At 41.7% G+C, this 20465-nt stretch overlaps 1 protein-coding gene across 2 annotated transcripts in view; it reads right to left on the bottom strand.

Annotated features, from left to right (window-relative positions):
* The window catches only part of adam22 (ADAM metallopeptidase domain 22), a 69826-nt gene that overhangs the window by 43666 nt on the left and 5695 nt on the right, over window positions 1–20465 (bottom strand). For both annotated transcript variants that reach the window (XM_031734042.2, XM_031734043.2), the window contains exon 4: window positions 3693–3759. In XM_031734042.2, the coding sequence (XP_031589902.1) occupies window positions 3693–3759 (67 nt within the window). The remainder of the gene's footprint in view (window positions 1–3692; window positions 3760–20465) is intronic.

Genomic DNA, 20465 nt, shown 5'->3' with positions numbered 1-20465 from the left:
TGCTAGATAAACCTAAATAGAGCCACAAGAGAAAGAGGTTGAGTAAAGAGACAGAGAGCGAGTGTGAAATGAAGAGACAGAGAGGGCTATTTATAAGTGGCGCTGTGCTCCACTATCCCAGCGTCTCTTCTCTTTCCGTCGCCCTGAACCTTCTGCTCCACTTCTCATCAAAGGAAGAAACACCCAACATCAGCACTGTGGGTACATCCTCAGCTTGTGTTGCTAAATTTGTCAGATCTGTGATCTCTTAAGACACACATGAGGATAATTAATCATCTTATCTGGACAACACAATGCACAACAAAAAGGTTGAGGTTAGACACTCAGTAAACAAGTAGGACGCTCTGCCCTCTGAATGTCAGTGAAACTTCGACCACGGCGATCACATAATGCAAGGAAATAAGGACATTAGACAAACTTTGCTATACTTTACTCCTCATTAGGTGATCGAGTTCATTTCTGTGCATGCAGTATTTCCTCAACACCACAAAACCAAAGTTTTCAGCTGTAGTGCAGACCCCAAACTTTCCAATCATAACAAATATGCAGGGGTACAGTGTGCGCTCAATAAAAGGATCCTTAATCAAACTGGTATGTTTTCTACTGATCGCACAGTTTGGGATTAAATGCAAAAAAGCCTAAATGTAAGGAACAAGTCCAAAAATTAGACTTTAAAGTTGTAGCTTCAAAGCTTTTATAATAGACAAAAAAACTTTTGTTGGGATTTTTCTATTTCTTTTCTTTTCTTTCTTTTTGCTCATAAAAAACACAATTTAGATTAATTAAAAGGTAATTAAAGTATTTCAACAAGGAAAAAATAATTTTTTAATCAAAATTTTCCCCAAACGCTTTTTTAACAGAACTAGTAGTTTTCTTTAGAAAGCGTAAATAAATTATATTTGCACACAGTATTTAAGAATTCTTTGAATTTTTTACCATGGTCAGTATTATTATCCATCTTAAAAATGTATCTTTTTATTGAGCCATAGAACAAACCACAGCTGTGCAATGATATGCTTTAACTTTGTAGCGCTCAAAGCTTGTAAAATCAAGTAGGTTATCTTCCAATTTACACACAGTATAAAAACATCACGTGAGAAAGCATCAGGCCAAAAACAAAAGAAATCAGCTTACAGTTGAGAAAAAACATTGCTGATGCTCACAAAGCAGGAGATGGATGTGCAACACAGCGTTTCCAAAGATGCCTCACCACGGCATAATCTCATCAGTCCTTTGGTTGGATGAGCTAAAAATGACCTCCTCTGCTTACAGGACAAGAAACTGATTTATAGTGTCTTATGGCTGCTTGGTGGTACTCGACTTGACTACGCTGACAGTGTTGTGATAAACTAAAGATAATGTCTGTTAATGTTGAGACTATGAGTGCAATAATGGATGCTACACAGAGCTTTGCAGACCCACATCTCTTAATGTGGACTATAGGCGCACCGATTGACCAGCCGTTGACCAGAATTAGCTGATTTCCACCGACAGATGTATGTTGTGATATTTGGGCCACATCTGGCTGTTACCATCACCGTGTCACAGGTGCCATGTTTAACATCCCAAACCCAGTAACATCTGCTCTCTGGGATGTGTTTTGTGCAGAACGAGGATAAGGAGCCCGTCGTTCAGTCCCTGCACTGAAGGTAAACTATGGACAGAAAGCCTGAATGCTTCCACTTTCAGGAGTTTGTATTACTTCTATTACGTATGAGCTACATGACACTGGAGGATTCTGACCTAGATCTATCAGAGCAGCAGCTGCGTTACATCGGCTGACATTTTGCCCTCCACAGTGAGCAGAGTAACAAACGGGGCTTGTCTCATATTAACCTCCATGAACAGAAGCATTAATAATCAAAAAGAGGCACTTGTTCTTTCCTATTAAAAGAGAACCAATGACATTAGAAGAGTGCAGATGGGCTGCAGTTGTGGATATGAAGTTCCAAGATTAATTATTTTACAGACTGCCTTATAATGAGCCATAATTACAGGTGACCATAATGTACGATATGTGATGTAATCGTTTGGATCATTCGCTGTAAAGCATCTAATATCTCACTAATCTGCTGCTTAGCTGAGTAATTCCTGACCATTATAATCCCCACTACTTATATGATGTCGTTCCACGCCTCAGTGGGTGTCCTGTAACTGAAGTCCAGATTTTAGAGGATTATCACAGGAATCTTAATCTTGCGTTAGTCGACACTTGCAGAAGATTCATCGAGCTATCAAAGAGACCAGGCAGCTGAATGAGGAGTGGTTTATCTCTGTGAGGAAAACTTAACTCACTGATTAACCAATAAAAACTCAAGGAGGAAGAATAACCCACACGGTCGACAGTGGAACCATCAGCTCATGTCTGCCTACATTGTGATTGAATGCTGATGTGTTAATTGCGTAGTTTCAGTGGTGCTGATGTTTTTGTATCACTCCCTGGAAGTGCTGTTTTGTCTCTTTGTGACAGAAAGTGTAAATTTGCTCCATATCGGTCTACAATGAAAAGCAGAGTTCACATGTAAGTACTCAGACTGGGACTGACAGGAAGCGATCAGGAGCTCTGACACTGGTCCAGACGTGCAGGAGAAGATAATCACTGATAATCAAGTGTGCGTGGGTGGAATCCTGGAAGATTTCAATGTTCCAAACTAGGAATGGGAATCAAGAGCTGATCCTTGTAGCAAATTGGTTCCCATTAGTTCAGTTTCTTGGAATTGTTAGTCCGCTTGTTTATCGACCCCGCTTATCGGTTCTTCCACTTGCACTATAATCAACTGATTTCAGTTTGTGTGCCAGAGGAGGAAAAACAGCGGCGCAGTCTACAGTGTAGACATGGTGTGTGGGACTGTAGCCTACACCTTTATATAGGTAAATGGTAATTCTGAGACAATGCCTTTCAGGTCATTTCACGGAGAAAAGCAAAAGTAATGTAAGGAGTATTGTAATAAAATTACTTTCTCCTGGGATTAATTAAGTAAAGTACTGCATTGATTTAAAGAAAAGTGTTCGGTGTGATATCTGTAATAATTACTTTTTCTGAGTGACGACCCCAACACTGATCACAACAAAGGGAAACACCTCCACCACAAACAAACGTTTGACCCACAGCATGCGATTACTTTGGATGAATGTGATGTCTTTGATGTTCTGATTAGCAATGGCAGTCGCTAATGAGAAATCAATGAGAATGGATAGGGAACTGAATCAATAAGTGATATCAATAATGGAATCGGAAGTGCCAGATTCTTAACAATTCCCATTCCTTGGCCAAAGGGATCTTATTTGTACTCTTTTGTTTTGGATTTTTGTAAAAACATATTTAAAAATAATATTTAGATATTTAGAAAATACTTGATTAACAACATGATTATTGGATTATTCTGGAGGTTTTCTGAAGACCTGATGACATTTTGTTCTGTTCTTTTACTCTTTAAGCACTTTCACTCCTTGACACTCTGTACATTCACCAGCTAGTTGCTAACTTTGCTAACGCTGGAAAGGTCATTTAAAGTAGTTTCATCCAACTTTTCACACTGAAAACATCTGCCTGATGTCATCACAGGAAAGGATGGCAGCACAGTTGCTCTTTATCCAAAAAAAAACAGATGCAGAATTTAATCACAGGGGTAATTTGGGGTTTTAATGTCAAGTGCGAGGGAGACGAGGGGAGATGATTTGTAGAATCTTACACTGGTGATGACAGTCTTCCCGTTTTCTGACAAATGCCTCTCCACGTAGCCCGAAGACAGGAGATCACTGGAAACAGAAGAATAAAAGAGAAAAATTAAAGTTAGAAAATGTAAGATTTTCCTTCAAGTGTCACTCAGTTATTCTCGCGTTTTACAGAACAGCTGCATTCTGTCTTGGCTGCGCAGAGCTTCAGAGCACCAACCCAGCTAATTATGACCAGCATACAGGGACACAGCTATTTCCAGCACACAAACTCGCACAAACATAATTATTCAAACGCTGCACTCTTGCAATTGTCTTGTGTGCGCATGTGCCTTTACCAGAGGAGCAAAGGACAAATGAAGGTCATTAAGCAGCAAAAGAAAGAAAGCAGGCAGAATGGAAAGGAGGCAGGAAATAAAGTGAGAGCATAAGGAAGAGAAAGACTGACATAAATAAGAGGAACTCAGTGTGTGTGCTTTCTCAGCAGAGCTGGACCTAAGAATCCCAGTGGAGATACACACTGCAGGCCTGGACTGAGACAGAGATATATGAGCTCAGGTGAACACACACACACACACACACACACACACACACACACACACAATGCAGCATATGAATGGGGGTTTGTACCTTCCTCACTCTATCTCCAAATATACTCCAGCTAAAAGTTTTAGGCTTTTATTTCACACACATGTGACCTAAACATGGACCCAGAGGCAGATGTTTACTCTTACATAAAGCCATGAAGGTGTGGGAGTTTTTTATGCATTCAGTGATATATACATATATATATATATGTGTACACACACACATATATAGAGAGGATAGCTCAGAGGATAGCCTCAGCATGATAATCTCTCTTAAATCTCTTAAACTGAGCTTGTATTGTAGACTTTCAAGTGTAGCAGCTAAATTAAGCAGGCAGGATTCATCAATAACCAATATAAAATGTGCAGCTGAAACAGAATGCAGTATTTGAGCAGGCCGCTCACCGCACTGATCCAGAGAGCTATCAATCTACTCCAACTTCCTGTCAACAACCAGACATCGATAAGGAGACAAGTAGGTGGAAAACAGACTTGTTCGGGTTGGCAGGCCTAGAGGAAGACTGAACATATATCAGAAAGTTTGAGCACAAACATGTCTGACACAACAAAAGTACAAACTGCACACTGGAACCTCCCTGTTTGGATAGTTGGTTTTTTTTGCCATTTTATACATGAAATCATTATTTAAAATCTGCATTTTCAGCAAAAAACAGAAAGAGGGCAAATACTGTTTTGCCTTTGAAGTTTATGTTTATCTTTATGTGGAAAATTGTTGTATCGAAGCATCTACATGAATGTCCTACATATTTATTAGTTTCTGAGAAGATAAATTAAATTCATAATTTTGAACACCTGCTCAGTCCTATAAACTTTTTCTGTTGTTTCAGTTGTAACTGAACAATTTTATTGTGATTAATCTTTTGTCATATTTTTGTCTTGCTCATATAAAGTGACGTCTGCAGGCTAGATTTAGACTGTATCACTAAAATTACCCAACAAACTTCCAGTCATAAGTTGTACTTTCCTATGTGTCATTTTCTTGTCTCGAATTAATAAAGTTGGTGCTGCTTTTTCTCAGCACTTGGTCGGGGCTCATTATCACCACCACGTTTCACTTTACGCTGCCAATAAACAACAGCAGTAATCAGCCTCATTACCATCTTGAGCAGCTCCAATCTGTTTGTATAAAATGAAAAGTGGGGGGTAGACAAAATAAACACTCACAGAAAAGAGCACTGAAGGAACTTAATTACAAGATACAAGATGCACAAGCTCACACTGGATATATAGTGTGCAGAAAAACATGAAGAAAAAGTAAGGCACTGCATCTTCAGGTGAAATAACATGGTTATTAATAATCATTAGATAGATCTTCCAAGTACTGGGTTGGAGCCACGTTTGGTGCTCTATTCAATTGAGATTAAAAGATCAAATGTGGAGGACATTTTAGTGCAGTTTTGAGCTTTGTGAGTTATTCTGCTGCAAGCAGCCATAAGAATATGTGTACACTGTGGTAATTAAGGGATGGACATGGTCAGCAACAATACTCAGACCAGCTGTGGTATTTGAATGATGCTCAGTTGGTGCTAAACAGCCCAAAGCCTGACAAGGAAACCCTCCCCACATCATTACACCACCACTAGCAGCCCGAATTGGTGATACAAGGCAGGATGGATCTGTGCTTTCGTGTTGTTTACATCAAATTCTGACCCTGTCAAATGAAAGTCACAAGCAGAACTTGTGACTCATCAGACCAGGCAAAGTTTTTCTAATCCTCTATCGTCTAATTTTGGTGAACCCGTGTGAACTGTAGCCTCAGTTTCCTGTTCCTCGGGAACCCAGTGAGACCTTTTGCTTCTCTTCTTGTGTCAACATTTGACATGCTGTGCCTTCAGAGATGATCTTCTGCATATGTTGGTTGTAACTGTCTCTTTTGTAGGTCATTCTCTCCCTGAAAGTCACTTACATCACCATTCTTCAGCTTTCCTCCCTCAACCAGGAGTTATTATCTACGTCTCTATTTTCATTAAACAAATATAAGTCAGCATGTTAATGAGGGATTTTCCGAGGAGCTGACAGACACAGGTTGTCATAATTGGAGGAAAATCAGGCATAGCTCAGAGCTTCCACAGAGTTTAAGTGGTTGTTATTCTGTCCCCCAATTTGCAAGTAAAATTTTAATAATGCTGCTTAAAGACCCGCATCTAATTTATTCATATCCATTTTTTCATGGACCAGCTAGTTTCTGGACTTTTACAAAAACAGCAGGATCTCTGACAAAACACTAAATTTACTCTTTCAAGCAGAAAAATAACTTACATACACATACATATATATATATATATCTATATATATATAAAAACACCCAGCACGCCCCTGCGGGCGGTTTATCCTTCAAGCTCGGGTCCTCTACCAGAGGCCTGGGAGCTTGAGGGTCCTGCGCAGTATCTTAGCTGTTCCCAGGACTGCGCTCTTCTGGACAGAGATCTCCGATGTTGTTCCCGGGATCTGCTGGAGCCACTCGCCTAGCTTGGGAGTCACCGCACCTAGTGCTCCGATTACCACGGGGACCACCGTTACCTTCACCCTCCACATCCTCTCGAGCTCTTCTCTGAGCCCTTGGTATTTCTCCAGCTTCTCGTGTTCCTTCTTCCTGATATTGCTGTCATTCGGAACCGCTACATCGATCACTACAGCCGTCTTCTTCTGTTTGTCTACCACCACTATGTCCGGTTGGTTAGCCACCACCATTTTGTCCGTCTGCATCTGGAAGTCCCACAGGATCTTAGCTCGGTCATTCTCCATCACCCTTGGGGGCATCTCCCATTTTGACCTTGGGACTTCCAGGTTATACTCGGCACAGATGTTCCTGTACACTATGCCGGCCACTTGGTTATGGCGCTCCATGTATGCCTTGCCTGCTAGCATCTTGCACCCTGCTGTTATGTGCTGGATTGTCTCAGGGGCATCTTTACACAGCCTGCACCTGGGGTCTTGCCTGGTGTGATAGACCCCAGCCTCTATGGATCTTGTACTCAGAGCTTGTTCTTGTGCTGCCATGATTAGTGCCTCTGTGCTGTCTTTCAGTCCAGCTTTGTCCAGCCACTGGTAGGATTTCTGTATATCAGCCACCTCCTCTATCTGCCGGTGGTACATACCGTGCAGGGCCTGTCCTTCCATGATGGTTCCTCGCCTTCCTCCTCTTTCTTGGGTTTCTTGGGTTTCCTTGGGTTATATATATATATATATATATATATATATATATATATATATATATATATATATATATATATACTTACTAAAGGATTGCAGTTTTGAAGTCAGATGCATTTTTCATATTTTAACTGAGCTTTCAGTGAGGAAGCAAAAGTTTTCTGATGCTGATACTCACACATATATACTGTTTTATTGGGGGGGAAAAGTCCTGACATCGCTGCGCGCACACCCACAGGGGAATGATGCTACTTTCTACAATGACTAATGGGCAGTTTGCTATGGCTATAAAACATATGTGGGTATACAGGAGGGAGAAATAAAATGGAAAGAAGAGGAGAATAATGGCACGGAAGGAAGGGAAAAAGACGGAAAACATGGTGTGAATAGAGCGCTCGGGATCCTAACAGATATCCCATGCACAGCCATCACATCTGTAAAGGAAAGAAAAATAGAGCATGCATGGAGCAAACATCACCTCAGACTAAACCTCCACAATGCAAATTAAACACACCGTACTCTGGAGACACGGTGAACATCTGACATCAAAAAAACAGCACCGTGAACATATTCATGCACTCCCGTGATGAAGACATTTGGCGTGTTCACGAGTGCTCGGGTCACAGGAGTGCGCTGTTAGCCTTTGTTCTGCTGGGATGTGTGTTTAAGATTCAGAGCTTGTGATCTTTATCCGGGCCCATGCTGAGCCCTGACGGGGGGGAAAGCGAGCGAGGCATTAGGGCACCAACACAGGCTCCTAATGGAGGATGCCGATAACAGATTTCAGCTTTAATTGTTGTGGGATTTAAATAATTTATTGAGCAGACAAAGACGCAAACTCAGCCTCACCCCCATCCCCCACACTGGCACACTATGTAGAGAGATCCCCCACACGCCCACACCCCACCCCTGCTTAACATGAGCGCACGCATGTATAAATGTGTAACTGAGAGCCACATCTTTGTGTGCCATCAAACAGATAATGTGACAGAAATAAACTGTTTACATGCGGTCTAGCCCTCTGCTGCAAATCCGCAACGTAAATGATGATCAGGGAAAAGTGGTTTGTAAAAATGAGGCTGAGGATGTCGTTGCCAGGAACACAAACAGATCCATTTAAGACCTTTAATCTATTACTTTTAGTTTGTTAAGTAGTCTAAATCATGCACCTATTCACACAAAATCAGCCAAATCATGCACCTTGTATTGTGTACCCTGCTCCCTCCTTCTTGTTGCCAGAACATTAGATCCAGTGGGGTGGTTTGCAGTGCCTGAATCCAGGATGTTGGCATCAGATTTTCTGGGTTGTGTTTGTCAGGCATCCACCAGCACATCCCGCAGATGCTTGAACAAATGGGGGATCTGGGATTTTACAGGCTGAGTCACTGCTTTTTCCTCTTTGTCATGTTCCTTTTGCTGTTCCGGATATTTTGGGGGGATGTAGAGGGAAAATCCACCCGTCTCCCTGCAGTTGCCATGACAAAGTGTGCTTGATCGGCATCAATGTTTAGATGGGTGGTGTGTTCCAGTGTAACATCAACATGCATCCAGGGAAACGTTGCATTATAACGAGACGATCAATCACCTGTCACTTTTAATAACGTGGCTCATCGCTGTATTTGTGTTGTGTCTGGCAAGTGAGGGTATCTGCGCAGTCCAGATGTGCGCCTGCAACAGGGACAGCACAAACAGGCAACCACAGCTCTCGCTCATTTTCTGTCTCATTCAGCGTCTGCCTCTCAGCTCATTGCTTTTATAAATAGTCTGCTTATTCTCGGCTGTAATTGAAGAGAGTCTTCTTGGCCCTGCTGCCGCAGCAACATCTGTCTGAGAGCTGGCGTACAGCTGTCAATCAGCCCTGGAGGAGATTTTGGAGGCAGATCCACAGACGCTTCGCCTACAGCCCACGGTGTTTCATAGCCAACCTAGAACAGCCATTTACATAGCAATCACATCTCCCTCTACATTTTAATGTCAGCCAACCCCCCGCTCCATCAAACACACACACACTGAACCAGTGGAAAGATAAGAGCACTGACGCAGCTTCAGTTGGGAAATTGCTGTTCTAAAAAGGCTTATTCAACTTCATTAAATGGCCCTTTTCAAAGGTAAAAAGTGACTGAAGCAGCGAGAAGCAATGAGTCCAATACATCCAAACTTCAGCCTTCCTTTAAAGCATTTTTGTTGTGAGTTGCTCTGGGCAAAGACATCTGCTGTGGCAACCCCGTCCAATCTCCTGAGGTGAGCCATGCACGCACACATAAACGAAGTTTCCGCGTGGTCTAAAATTCCTCTCACGATCTGTGTCGCCGAGCACCGCGGTGGCGCTGGGATGAAAAAGAGCACTAAAAGGCTTGATTGGCAGGACTAATGTTTGTGCATGTGAGCGAGTGGATTGGCAGAAGTGCTGGGGTACCAGGCTTTTCACTGCTTTCACACAGGCTTTTCAAAAGGACCTTCTTAATAAACTCAACACCCAAAAACACACAAACACAATAAGATACTGAAAAACAGCAAATTTAACCACATATAGTGACACAGCGACACATAAGCATACAGGCACTGCTGTCATCAAATGGACTCCATGTATGGATTTGACATTTAACCCAGTAATAAAAGGACACGTAAGGACACACAAAGGACGGCGCATGTGCTGCGTCAGGCGTCTGTAATGAGGATGGGGGAGTGCTGAGGAAGGATAAATGCACAAGAGAAAGCATGAGGGGGGAGGCAGGGAGATGGAAAGGTGTGTAAGAGAAATAAAGATGTGAAAAGACAAAAAAAAAAGAAAAAGAAGAAAAAACTGAGGAGGGGTTTTTCTCTTTGGGGAAAGCTGCAGCTGCTTTCACCTGCCCACCACTCCCCACCCCTGCCTCCCACTCCCCACCCCTGCCTCCCACTGAGGCCTCATTACAGGTCTCCAGGCTATAATTCATTCACTCTCCAATCACTTATCAGGCTTGCAGTTCCACCAGCAGACTCCCTGGGACCCCTGCACTTATTGCAGAGGGAATACTGATGCTCACAAACAAGAGCCGCCCCGGACTGCCAAGACTGAAATTCCTTTTAACCCATGTAAGAAACGAGTGGGGATGATGTCTTTATCCACATCAGCCTGTGATATTTATTCCTATGCATTTACTAATATATATTTCAAAATGCATAATTCTGCCCTATTTGAAAACTTTAAAGAAAAAGCAAAATACCCCTCTTGGTAAAGTTTTCATGCAAATCTTTCTTTTTAAACCAGTTAAAAAAAGAGTTACATAACTTCCTTGGTAGAGGTAATAAACAAGGATGGAAAGCTATACAGTATTCCCACTTTCTTGGCATCATTGTGCACTTAGGTCTATAGCACGCAACATACAGGACAACCAGAGCTGACTCCTGAATTATGCAGAGAGTGGGGATTTTGCAGGAACTAAGGAGAACATGCAAATCTCTATCTGTGACAGCACGTGGATGGCTAGTGAACACCACGTCATGTAGAGAGAGGATAATGGAGACAAAGAGACTTTTGAGACCTGCACACTTGGGACCAAGTAGTAATAACTACTAGGGTGTATCAAACAAAAAATTACAGGATTTATCAATTTAATACACCCTGTGATTTTATGTGTTTGCATTTTCTGTGTCTGTATTTGGTGGTAACGTTGGTCTCCATCTACACGTCGGATTTTGTAGGGTGGTAAATTTTGTTAAGCAGTTCATCTCCTGACAGTAAACCGTACTTCAGCGTGAAAGAATAAAATGGGTAAGCTATCTGAGACAATAGTCTTTGGTGAGGCATTAGTATCTTTTCCTGCTGGGAGAACAACAGTCTACCTCCTGTTTCTGTCTTCAACAAGAGCCGGCTCCAGGATCTCTCTTTGTCTTCACTAATCCTCCACACTGAGTGAGATGGCCCAGCATAGGAGAGGGGGAATGAAAGGGTGGGAGAGGCAGACTGGGGGATAAATAATGTGAATATGGAGAGAAAGGATGATAAAGCAAGAGGATGCTTGGGTATCTGCAACACAAGCCCTGTCCTTTAAATGGCAGCTTAGCATAGACACGATAGCGTCAGCTGGTCAATCGTTCTGCCAATTCAGTCCAGACTGATAAATCCCAACAATTACCGGACGCCTTGCTGTGATCTTTGGTACAGCCATTCATCTTCCCAAAAGCACGAACCCTAATGATGAATGGAGCTGACATTTACTCTTTTTATACTAAACTGAAAATAACTGCAGAAGTCAAACTGACTCAGAACCAAGTAAACCTTCAATACAAGGACTGCTGATTTTTCCACCTACTACTAATGCTGACTTTGTATGAGAAAAACATCCAAACGTCCACCCTAAACAGAAGAATTTATTACAACAACCAAACCCACTGCTTTAAAGCACAACAGGGAAAACAAGTATTGCTTTCCAAAGACTCAATCTTCCTCACTCTTCTCACAAATTCACACAGGAGCACTGCAGGCAGGACTTCCAAACTGCCTCACCTACCTCGGACGCAGCACGCATCACTACTACGTACATCCACGATGCTATTTGTTCTCCTACATTAATCCCGCTCACCTCCAAGCACAGACGCTCGCCGCCTCATAGCCAGAACAGACTGTAAATACACAGTCCTGGATGTGCCAATGAGCCTCTTAGCAAACACAATCTGTAATATACTACCTGTGAGCACTACAGTAGCTCATACACACACACACACACACACACACACACACACACACACACACACACACACACACACACACACATAATCCCCAATGTGATAGCTAAAACTATGAGCTTAAGTGCTTGCATGTATGAGAAAGAGAGAGAGAGAGGTTTGACAAGGATCACAGTGAGAAGCTCTGCCTGAGGCGAGAGGAGAGGAGAGGAGAGGAGAGGAGGTTTTTTTTATGAAACTCCTTTCAAGTACCTATCTCTATCATGCATGCTCTCCGTATCTCTCCCCATCTCCTGCACTTACTCAACCCACCCACAAACTCAAGGGTGCATGAAGGACACCCTCATACCTCCCTCTGTCCTTTTACCTCTTTCCAAACTCATCCATGTCTCCCTTTCCTTCTTTCTTTGTCTCTCTCACACACACACACCCCTTTCAGTGTTTTTCTCATTAACTTTGCCGTAAATCTGATCACGCCTCTCTGCAATAAATTACAGAGCCCGGGAATAGAAAAGGGGAAACCAGGATGGAGGTGGAAAAGGAGAAAAGCTGGTTGTAGCAACATCGGGATGGAGAGATCTGATTTGTGGCTGGATGATAGATTATTCTGGAATGGGACATGAGAGATCATTAAATTATACACATGTGAAGATGTAGGATGAGCAATAATTGCATACATGCAGGCACGTGCACAATACAGAGACACATAATTCCCAAGCTACTGGATGCCTACTCACATTTTAGGGATCAAATGGCAAATGCCACAAAATCCACTGAAAGTCATGCAAAGTCTTGAGGGCATGATGACATCAACTTAATGGCACTTTGATGAGCTTATTTGTTCTCTAAGTGAACAAGAGATCATTGTCAGGAAAAAAAAAAAACTCTGAGACCCACCAGCTACTCCCACTGAGCTTCTCCAGCATAAGTGGGAAGGAGATATTTTAAAAGTTTAGAGTTCTAGAAGTAAAATCAGACACTGTTAGATAACTGGCATTTTAAAATGCTGCCAAAGCTTAGATGGGCAAGCAAATCTTCCAGCTGAATCATCAATACAAAGAACAACATTTTAGCAAAATATCTCTCTTTATTATGGAAAAAAGGTAAAAACTTCATGTTTTGTTCATTTACAGCTACTCTGAGTGTCCGAGGCCCAGGAGTAACTACCATGCCATGTTTTGCCACTCAGTTAAAAAGTTAAATCAATAATAAGTTTGGAAAATTCTACCTCAGTTATACCCGGTGGAGTTTTGGACCATTAATAACATTGCAGGAGAGTTTTAATTAGTTTTGTCTCCATCGTGGACATCCTGGACTTCAAGGTCAGGAGGAGGGGGGATCATTTGCACTAGCGATGTTACCAGAACAGATACTTATGGTGCCTTCCAGGATCTTTCTATGTCAAAATGATCAAAATAAGACTTTGGGGTTTTTTTAGTAGGTACCAAGTTTGAATATGCCTACTCTATCTAACAAAGACAACAACAAGAAGAAGACGGCAAAGAACATGCACCTGCCAACACAGCCCTGCTCCAACCCATCAATAACAAAGGCAGACCTTTCTTATTGATGCTATCATGGTTTTCAAACCAAGAGAGGAAATACTTTTAATTTGGTGACACACATAAAAGACAGCGCCCAAAGAATTTAAGGTAGGTGAATTTCAACTCAAAATCACACAGCATCCAGAACAGTATCCTTCTTGGGTTATCCTGAAATATACTTTACCATTTTGTTTGGCACAGCTGTGGTGAAATCAGCTTTGTTCAATCAGCTAAGCTAATGTTGTGTTAGCTTAAGCTAGCATAATGTAACTAATGTTATACCTTACAGTGACTCCAGCAGGCTACCCAGCAACCAACGTCACTTTTAGTCTGTGTCCATTCAACAAAATATTTCATGTTTTAACAACAGCAACCTGCCATCTCTCTGTTAGTGACTTAAAACAAACTTTCTCACGGGATAATCATTTCATTTTGTTAGCTTTGGTATCTTATTCTTGGATTCCATAGTCATGGTATTAGACCACCAGTTTAGCTCACTGGGTGGAGTAGGTGACACATATATTGAGGCAGTTTACTGTGCATCTTCCCTCTGATCTTGCTCTCAGTTTTCCTTTCTTCTCTAGGCTAAAAATATATATTAAAAACATTTGCAAAAGAGTTGTAAAGAAATGTATGAGATATGATTTTTAAAAAGTTAGCTTGCTTGAACTTGGCTGATCTCCCCTTCAAGAGGATCTTCTCAGATAAATCTAGACCACCTTCAGAGCTGTGGTTATTTTTAGAAGGCTCTGTGGTTGTCTCATTAAGAGCACTTCCTCTGTGTCCCTGTGATTTCAACAAGCTCCTAAAACATGCGCAGATCTTAGCTCACCACTCACCCTGCTCACCGGATTTACTTCACTGGGACCTTTTCTTCTTTTCTTAAAAAAAACAAACTGAAGGATCACAGTTATTTATGCATTATCATTATCATTATTAGTATTATTATTACTATTTATCTCCTCATATACAAGGTCTTGAATAATCAGGCCCCATTTTATCTGACCTCACAGTACCATATTGAACCAATAGAGCATTTTGTTCCCAGACTGCAAGCTTACTTGTAGTTTCTAGGATTTTTAAAAGTAGAATTGGAGACAGAGCCTTCAGCTTTCAGGCTCCCAGTTTGGATTCAGGAGATAGACACGCACTCTAATTATAAGATTAGGGTTGAAACTTTCCTTTTTGATAAAGCATATAGTTAGGGTTGGATCAGGTGATCCTGAATTCTCCTTTAGTTATGCTGCAATAGGCATAGGTTGCTGGGGGCTTCCCATGACGCACTGAGTGTTTCTTCATCACTCAACTCTTTTCACTCACTGCGACTGTATTTAATCATTAGTTATTAATCTCTGGCTCTCTTCCAGTGTGCCTTCTGTCCTGTCTTCTACCCTTCACCCTCCCTGAGCCTGGTTCTGCAGGAGGTTTCTTCCTGCTAAATGGGAGTTTTTCCTTGCATCTGTCGCCAAGTGCTTGTTTATAGGGAGTCATCTGATCGTTGGGGTTCTCTCTGTATTACTGCTGGGTCTTTAACTTACAATATAAATCACTTTGCAACCCAATATCACGGCACAGTCCCAAATCTCTTTCACAGGACAGACCGCGCCAAAGTACAACAGAGATTCAGCACATACTACAAAGGGACAAGTGCTGACACCTGTAACTTATGATCAAACCTCTTACGATCAGAACAAAAGGATGCAAGAATGCATGATTGGAATTATTTGCAAAAACAGATTTGCAAAAATGTGTGAAAGAAACAGCATTCAACACATTTGTCAAGCCTCGATTAAATTTATCAGCCAAAAATAAAAGATAGCAAACTGTTCAGGTCTACTGGCTAATAATTTCCCACACATCGGCACAGAAGACACCTGGAGCCAGAAGTTTTACTAAATGGGACAAACCAGCATGTGGGCGCAATCCCCAAATATCGCTCATAGGTGTGTGTATAAACATTGTGCTGTTGTCTAAACACAGGCGCAGTGAGTTTATTTCAATATCAAGTGCAAAAACATGAAAAAACATCCTTTATTTGGCATTAAAATTTCCAGAAATAACAGTAAATTGTTGCAAACATTAATAAATCAGTTTGCCCTATAAATATCAAATTTAGTATTCAATTTAAAAACCCCAACAAAAGTGGGTGAAAATAAACCAAAGCATGAGCACATCATGTACCTTTCTTTCTTTGTATTATTCTTTGTAATTTTCCCCCTTTTAAGTATTGATCTTCTCTCATTCTGTCTGAGTACCATTCCTTTCAATCCTTTCTTGTTATCTCTCATTAAGACCGCACTTTACGTGCCTCTTCTGCACCTGAGACCCAGCGAGACGATACACACAAAGACTCTGCAGCTTTTATGAGTTCACGTCTTATTGCTCTTCACACACACAATCCTGCTGATGCACAGATGCACCAACGTGTAGTCACTCGTTCATCAAACCACTGAACCATGGGATGTTTGGTTAGCTTCCTGCCTAACACATTTATCTGGAAGGACTCTGTGGTTATACTGGAGCACTGTTGCCTCCAGCCCCCCCTCCCCACCAACACTGCCCTCCCCGCTGCACACTGCCTTCACATAGATGAATAATGCATTTAGCACTGCCTGTAATTGACCTCTTGCATTAGCATAAAGAATTTGTCTGAATGCAGAAAAAGCGGACTTGACACAGTTGTAGAAATAACAAAACTCTGTCTGTCAGTGTCAACAAAGAGCAGGAGAAGCCCTCGGCTCTTGAAGCTGCTGCAGCGGCTTATTTCATAACACAGGCGAGGTTACGAAACGCTCCAGTCCCAGTTGGATGTACGAAGCTCTCCTCTCCTGTCTGCACTCACATATTTTCATACATACATATTCTGCATGCTGCACGAATACTAAATGATTCAGATATGTTCAGTGTCTTCTGTTTTTCTCTATTTTTGTCATACAAACATAAACACACAGTAACCATACACACTAGCACAGCCAGGCTGGTACTGGCTGCTGGTAGTCATACACTATGTTGTGACAGCTCTGCAGATTTGTTGACGATACAGTAATTATAATGTTTGATATCAGAGAAATATGATGGGAAGTGTCTACAATTTTAGAACCCAATCAGGTAGGGAGATTACTTTATGTTTATTTATGCAGTCATAATGTCATCATATACTGCTGGTTTATTCATAATCTTCTTGATTAGGAATACCATCTCTTTATGGGTCACTACAGCAGATCATCCATCTCCACTTCACCGCATCCCTCCTCTGTCACTGCAACCCTCTGCATGTCCTCCTTCGCTACATCTGTGAGTCACTACTCTCACCTGCACACTTTCATCCTAAAACTCCATCTACACTTTTCTCTTCCTTTAATTTCAGCCAACACTACAACAATTTCCACCTGCACCCTGGTGGCCCCCGACCGATCTGGTTGGGAAATCTTATTCTGGTTGATCTCCATGTTTCCTGACGCAACCCTCCCCATTTGATCCCTGGCTGCCAAAATGCTTCCCTGGGCAAGATACTGAAACCCAAGTTGCTCCTGATGCGTTCATGAGTGTAAATGCATCTGAATTTAGGTAGAAAGCACTTAAACATTAAAAAAGTGCTTGTTTGAATTTGTGTAAATGGGGGAATAAGATAAGCTGCTCTACCTGAGTAGTAAAGCACTGTATAAGTAGGTTTATCATTTCAAAATTACATCTTCACCATCTGCATATTGTTTTTCTTTACATTTCCAAAGCCAGAACCAGATTTTGCCTAACCCGAGTGCTTAAAAATTAGTAAAAACAATCCTGAGGGTGGGCAGTTAAGTTTCCCAAAGGGGCCATATGAAACTGGTACTGTTGTGGAGAGCGTCACCAACAAGTTTATAAAGTGATCAAATTAATATCAAGCAGAACTGAGTTAAGCTTCTTGGTGTGGCCCTCCACAACAGTCCCAGGGCCTCATGCACCCTTACCCACCCCTAATTTTTTTTTCACCTCCATACCTGCAATACTGTGTAATAAGACTTTTCTTGCAGGTGTGTAACCCTCATGCTGGCAAAATGTTTCCACGGACACACATATAAGCACCTGCTAATGTGCTGAAAACCACCTTTGTGGAGGAAATGCTGTACTGCAGGTTTGTTTCCAGGACCACATTTTCCGCGATTCGTCAGACGCACACACCAGCTTTGTGGCCACAAGTGCTAACATAGTGTCATATATTTTAATTCTGAAAATATGAGGGGGGGGGGGACTTCATATCTAATCAGTTTATTTTGTTGCATACATTTGCCAACTTGTGATACATGTCCATAAATAATGTTAGATTTATAGTTGTCGTAAAAATGAGCGAATATGAATGACACAAAATAAGCAAACATCAAACTTTATACTGTATCTGCTGGACTAAAACAGAGTCGGTGCATGTGTCGGAGTCATGGGTAGAAGTGTAAACATATATCGCATAAATGTTTTCCCTTCTTCACGTGATGGACGACGAAAGAAGCCGTCTTGTGCACACTCCCCTTTTAATGTTACAGCGACATCTATTATTCAGCAAAAGCAGGTGGGAGGGCTGGGTTAAGAGGTAGCAGGGGTAGGGCTGTGTGGAGGGTGGGTGTGGGGCAATCAAGGGTGACGATTTGTGTGTGTGTGTGTTGGAGATGAGGATGATTGAAAAAAGAGAGACAACCCCCAACCCTTTTCACATTTTCAGCTTACTCTTGTCCCATGAATGGAAAATTGCAGGCAGTTGCTGAGATGCAGGAGTGGAGGAAGACAAAGACCGAGAAAGGGTATAAAGACCCCATGACCATCCAACCCCCCTCCTGACTTCCTCTCTATACACTGCCACAGTTCAGATGGGTGGCTTGTGTCAGTACGGCATGTTACTGATGAAAGCATCAAAGACTAAAGCACACACAATTATGTATTTAGTTCATGTGAGCACAGAAGAGAGGGGCATTTCTTCTCTAAACAAAATGTCTAGATCCAGGTTCTGTGACAGGAAACACATTTTCAAGCCTTTTTGCAGAGTGCACGATGGGATCCTGGTCGTGATTACGAACACGATCAATCCATGACTGGATAGATGGATGGATCATCAGTCCCATCTGAAAACATCCCGCTCAGCCACAGCAACATCGCTCACTTTATATAGTGTTGGTCTCTATCATTAAAAACAAAACAAACAAAAAAATACAGCCCATCAGAGCACGGACACGGGTCTGCTGTAGGGTGTAACACCGGGATGTGGGTTGCGTTTTGGGTGTGGAGGGTTGCGAGGAGGGGTCTCTGTGGATCAGTCTTTGTTTGGGCCGATTCCACAGATGGACATCTAGCCTGGGATGTTGAGAGTTTGAGGCCTGCTGTGCGTCTTGCACTCTCAGAGGTGCTGGCTGAGACTGCTACCATCAGTGAGTATCACTGCCATGAGGTGGGGTGAGCACTTGATCATGTTTAGATGGCTGGTGCGACCCAAAAGAACATTGTATTGTAACAAGATGAAGATTTTTATTGTTGTGGTTGATCAGTGTATACTATGTGTGTAATAAAACTGAGGTGAAAACATCAGCTGGTATTTATCAGTGATGTGATGGATGTAGGCAGAAAGCCAGGGGATCACCAAAAGCAAGGGAGGCGATCACAAATGCCATGAATCTAGAATTTGTTGGGACATTAAACTAAAGATAAAAGTGACAGTCACCTACAGAGCAACTCATCTCACATGGCATCTCCAATCATGCTTTTTTCCATCTGACATTAAGACGACTAGACTAAAAAAAATACATATAATATCCAACATGTGTCTAAAAAGCATAAGGCATATGATTTTATAACAAAACACCCACGCTCCTCTATTATTCAGTCTATGAGCAAAACATTAACTCCAGGCACAGAAAGAAAAACGATGATAATAACATGTAATGCAGCACTTGAGACACAGTCGACAGTGAAAACTTGGAAGAAAAAAACCCCACACCACTCTTGATTGCTCTTGGCAACAGCTAAACACAGAAAAATGCACAGCACTCATTGATCAAACTGAGAGAACGAGGCTTTGTTACTGGGAGCCAAAAACCAGAGTTGGCTCATTCAGCTAAAAAAGCTCCCACTCCTGCACCCACTCACATATCAACTGGGTTTATTCTGTCTGGGATGAAAGCTATCTGTAAACAAAATCAGCGTGGCTGTCATGCAGGGAACAGTTCACAGAGGAGTGACAGGAGAGAGGAGGGAGACGAGAGATGGAAGAGGAGGAATCTCAGGTGAGACGAAGAGAGAAACTGAAGCTCTTCCTTCATGAACGAAGACAGCTGGCACTGGGACAAAGATGCAAACATGCATAGCTACAACTTGTTTCTTGTTTTGTTCCACCAACAGCTTAAAACTCAAAGATATTCAATTAAAATAAAATTCTTAATCATCAATAAGAATTTAACATTTTCACAAATCAATTTTCGATTAAATGTCCTTACTGTTCTTTTTAAAATAACATCATCACAAAAAATCATCATGAATTAAAAAAAATTGCAGCTAAGAGTTTGCAAAAGTTCACCTTCACAAAGCAGGAAATTCACGTAGGAAATGTTAAATGTTTTTATTCTGAACATGATTAAAGGAATTAATCGATTATCAGTTCATTTATATTTTTAATACATTCTAATATCTCATCGGTTCCCTGAAAAATAATTTCATTTCTGTCGAAGGATAAAAAAAGACAGACGCTTGGTCGTACTGATCTCAGTCTCTTATTATTACTGGGTGTAACAGATGTGAAACAGCTGCACACAGCTGTACGGCTCTCTGTGTGGATCAGCCAGTTATCTCCGTACAGGAA

The sequence above is a fragment of the Oreochromis aureus genome, linkage group 11, assembly GCF_013358895.1.
Source record: "Oreochromis aureus strain Israel breed Guangdong linkage group 11, ZZ_aureus, whole genome shotgun sequence".
Lineage (NCBI taxonomy): Eukaryota > Metazoa > Chordata > Actinopteri > Cichliformes > Cichlidae > Oreochromis > Oreochromis aureus.
This window is presented reverse-complemented; position numbering and strand designations above follow the sequence as displayed.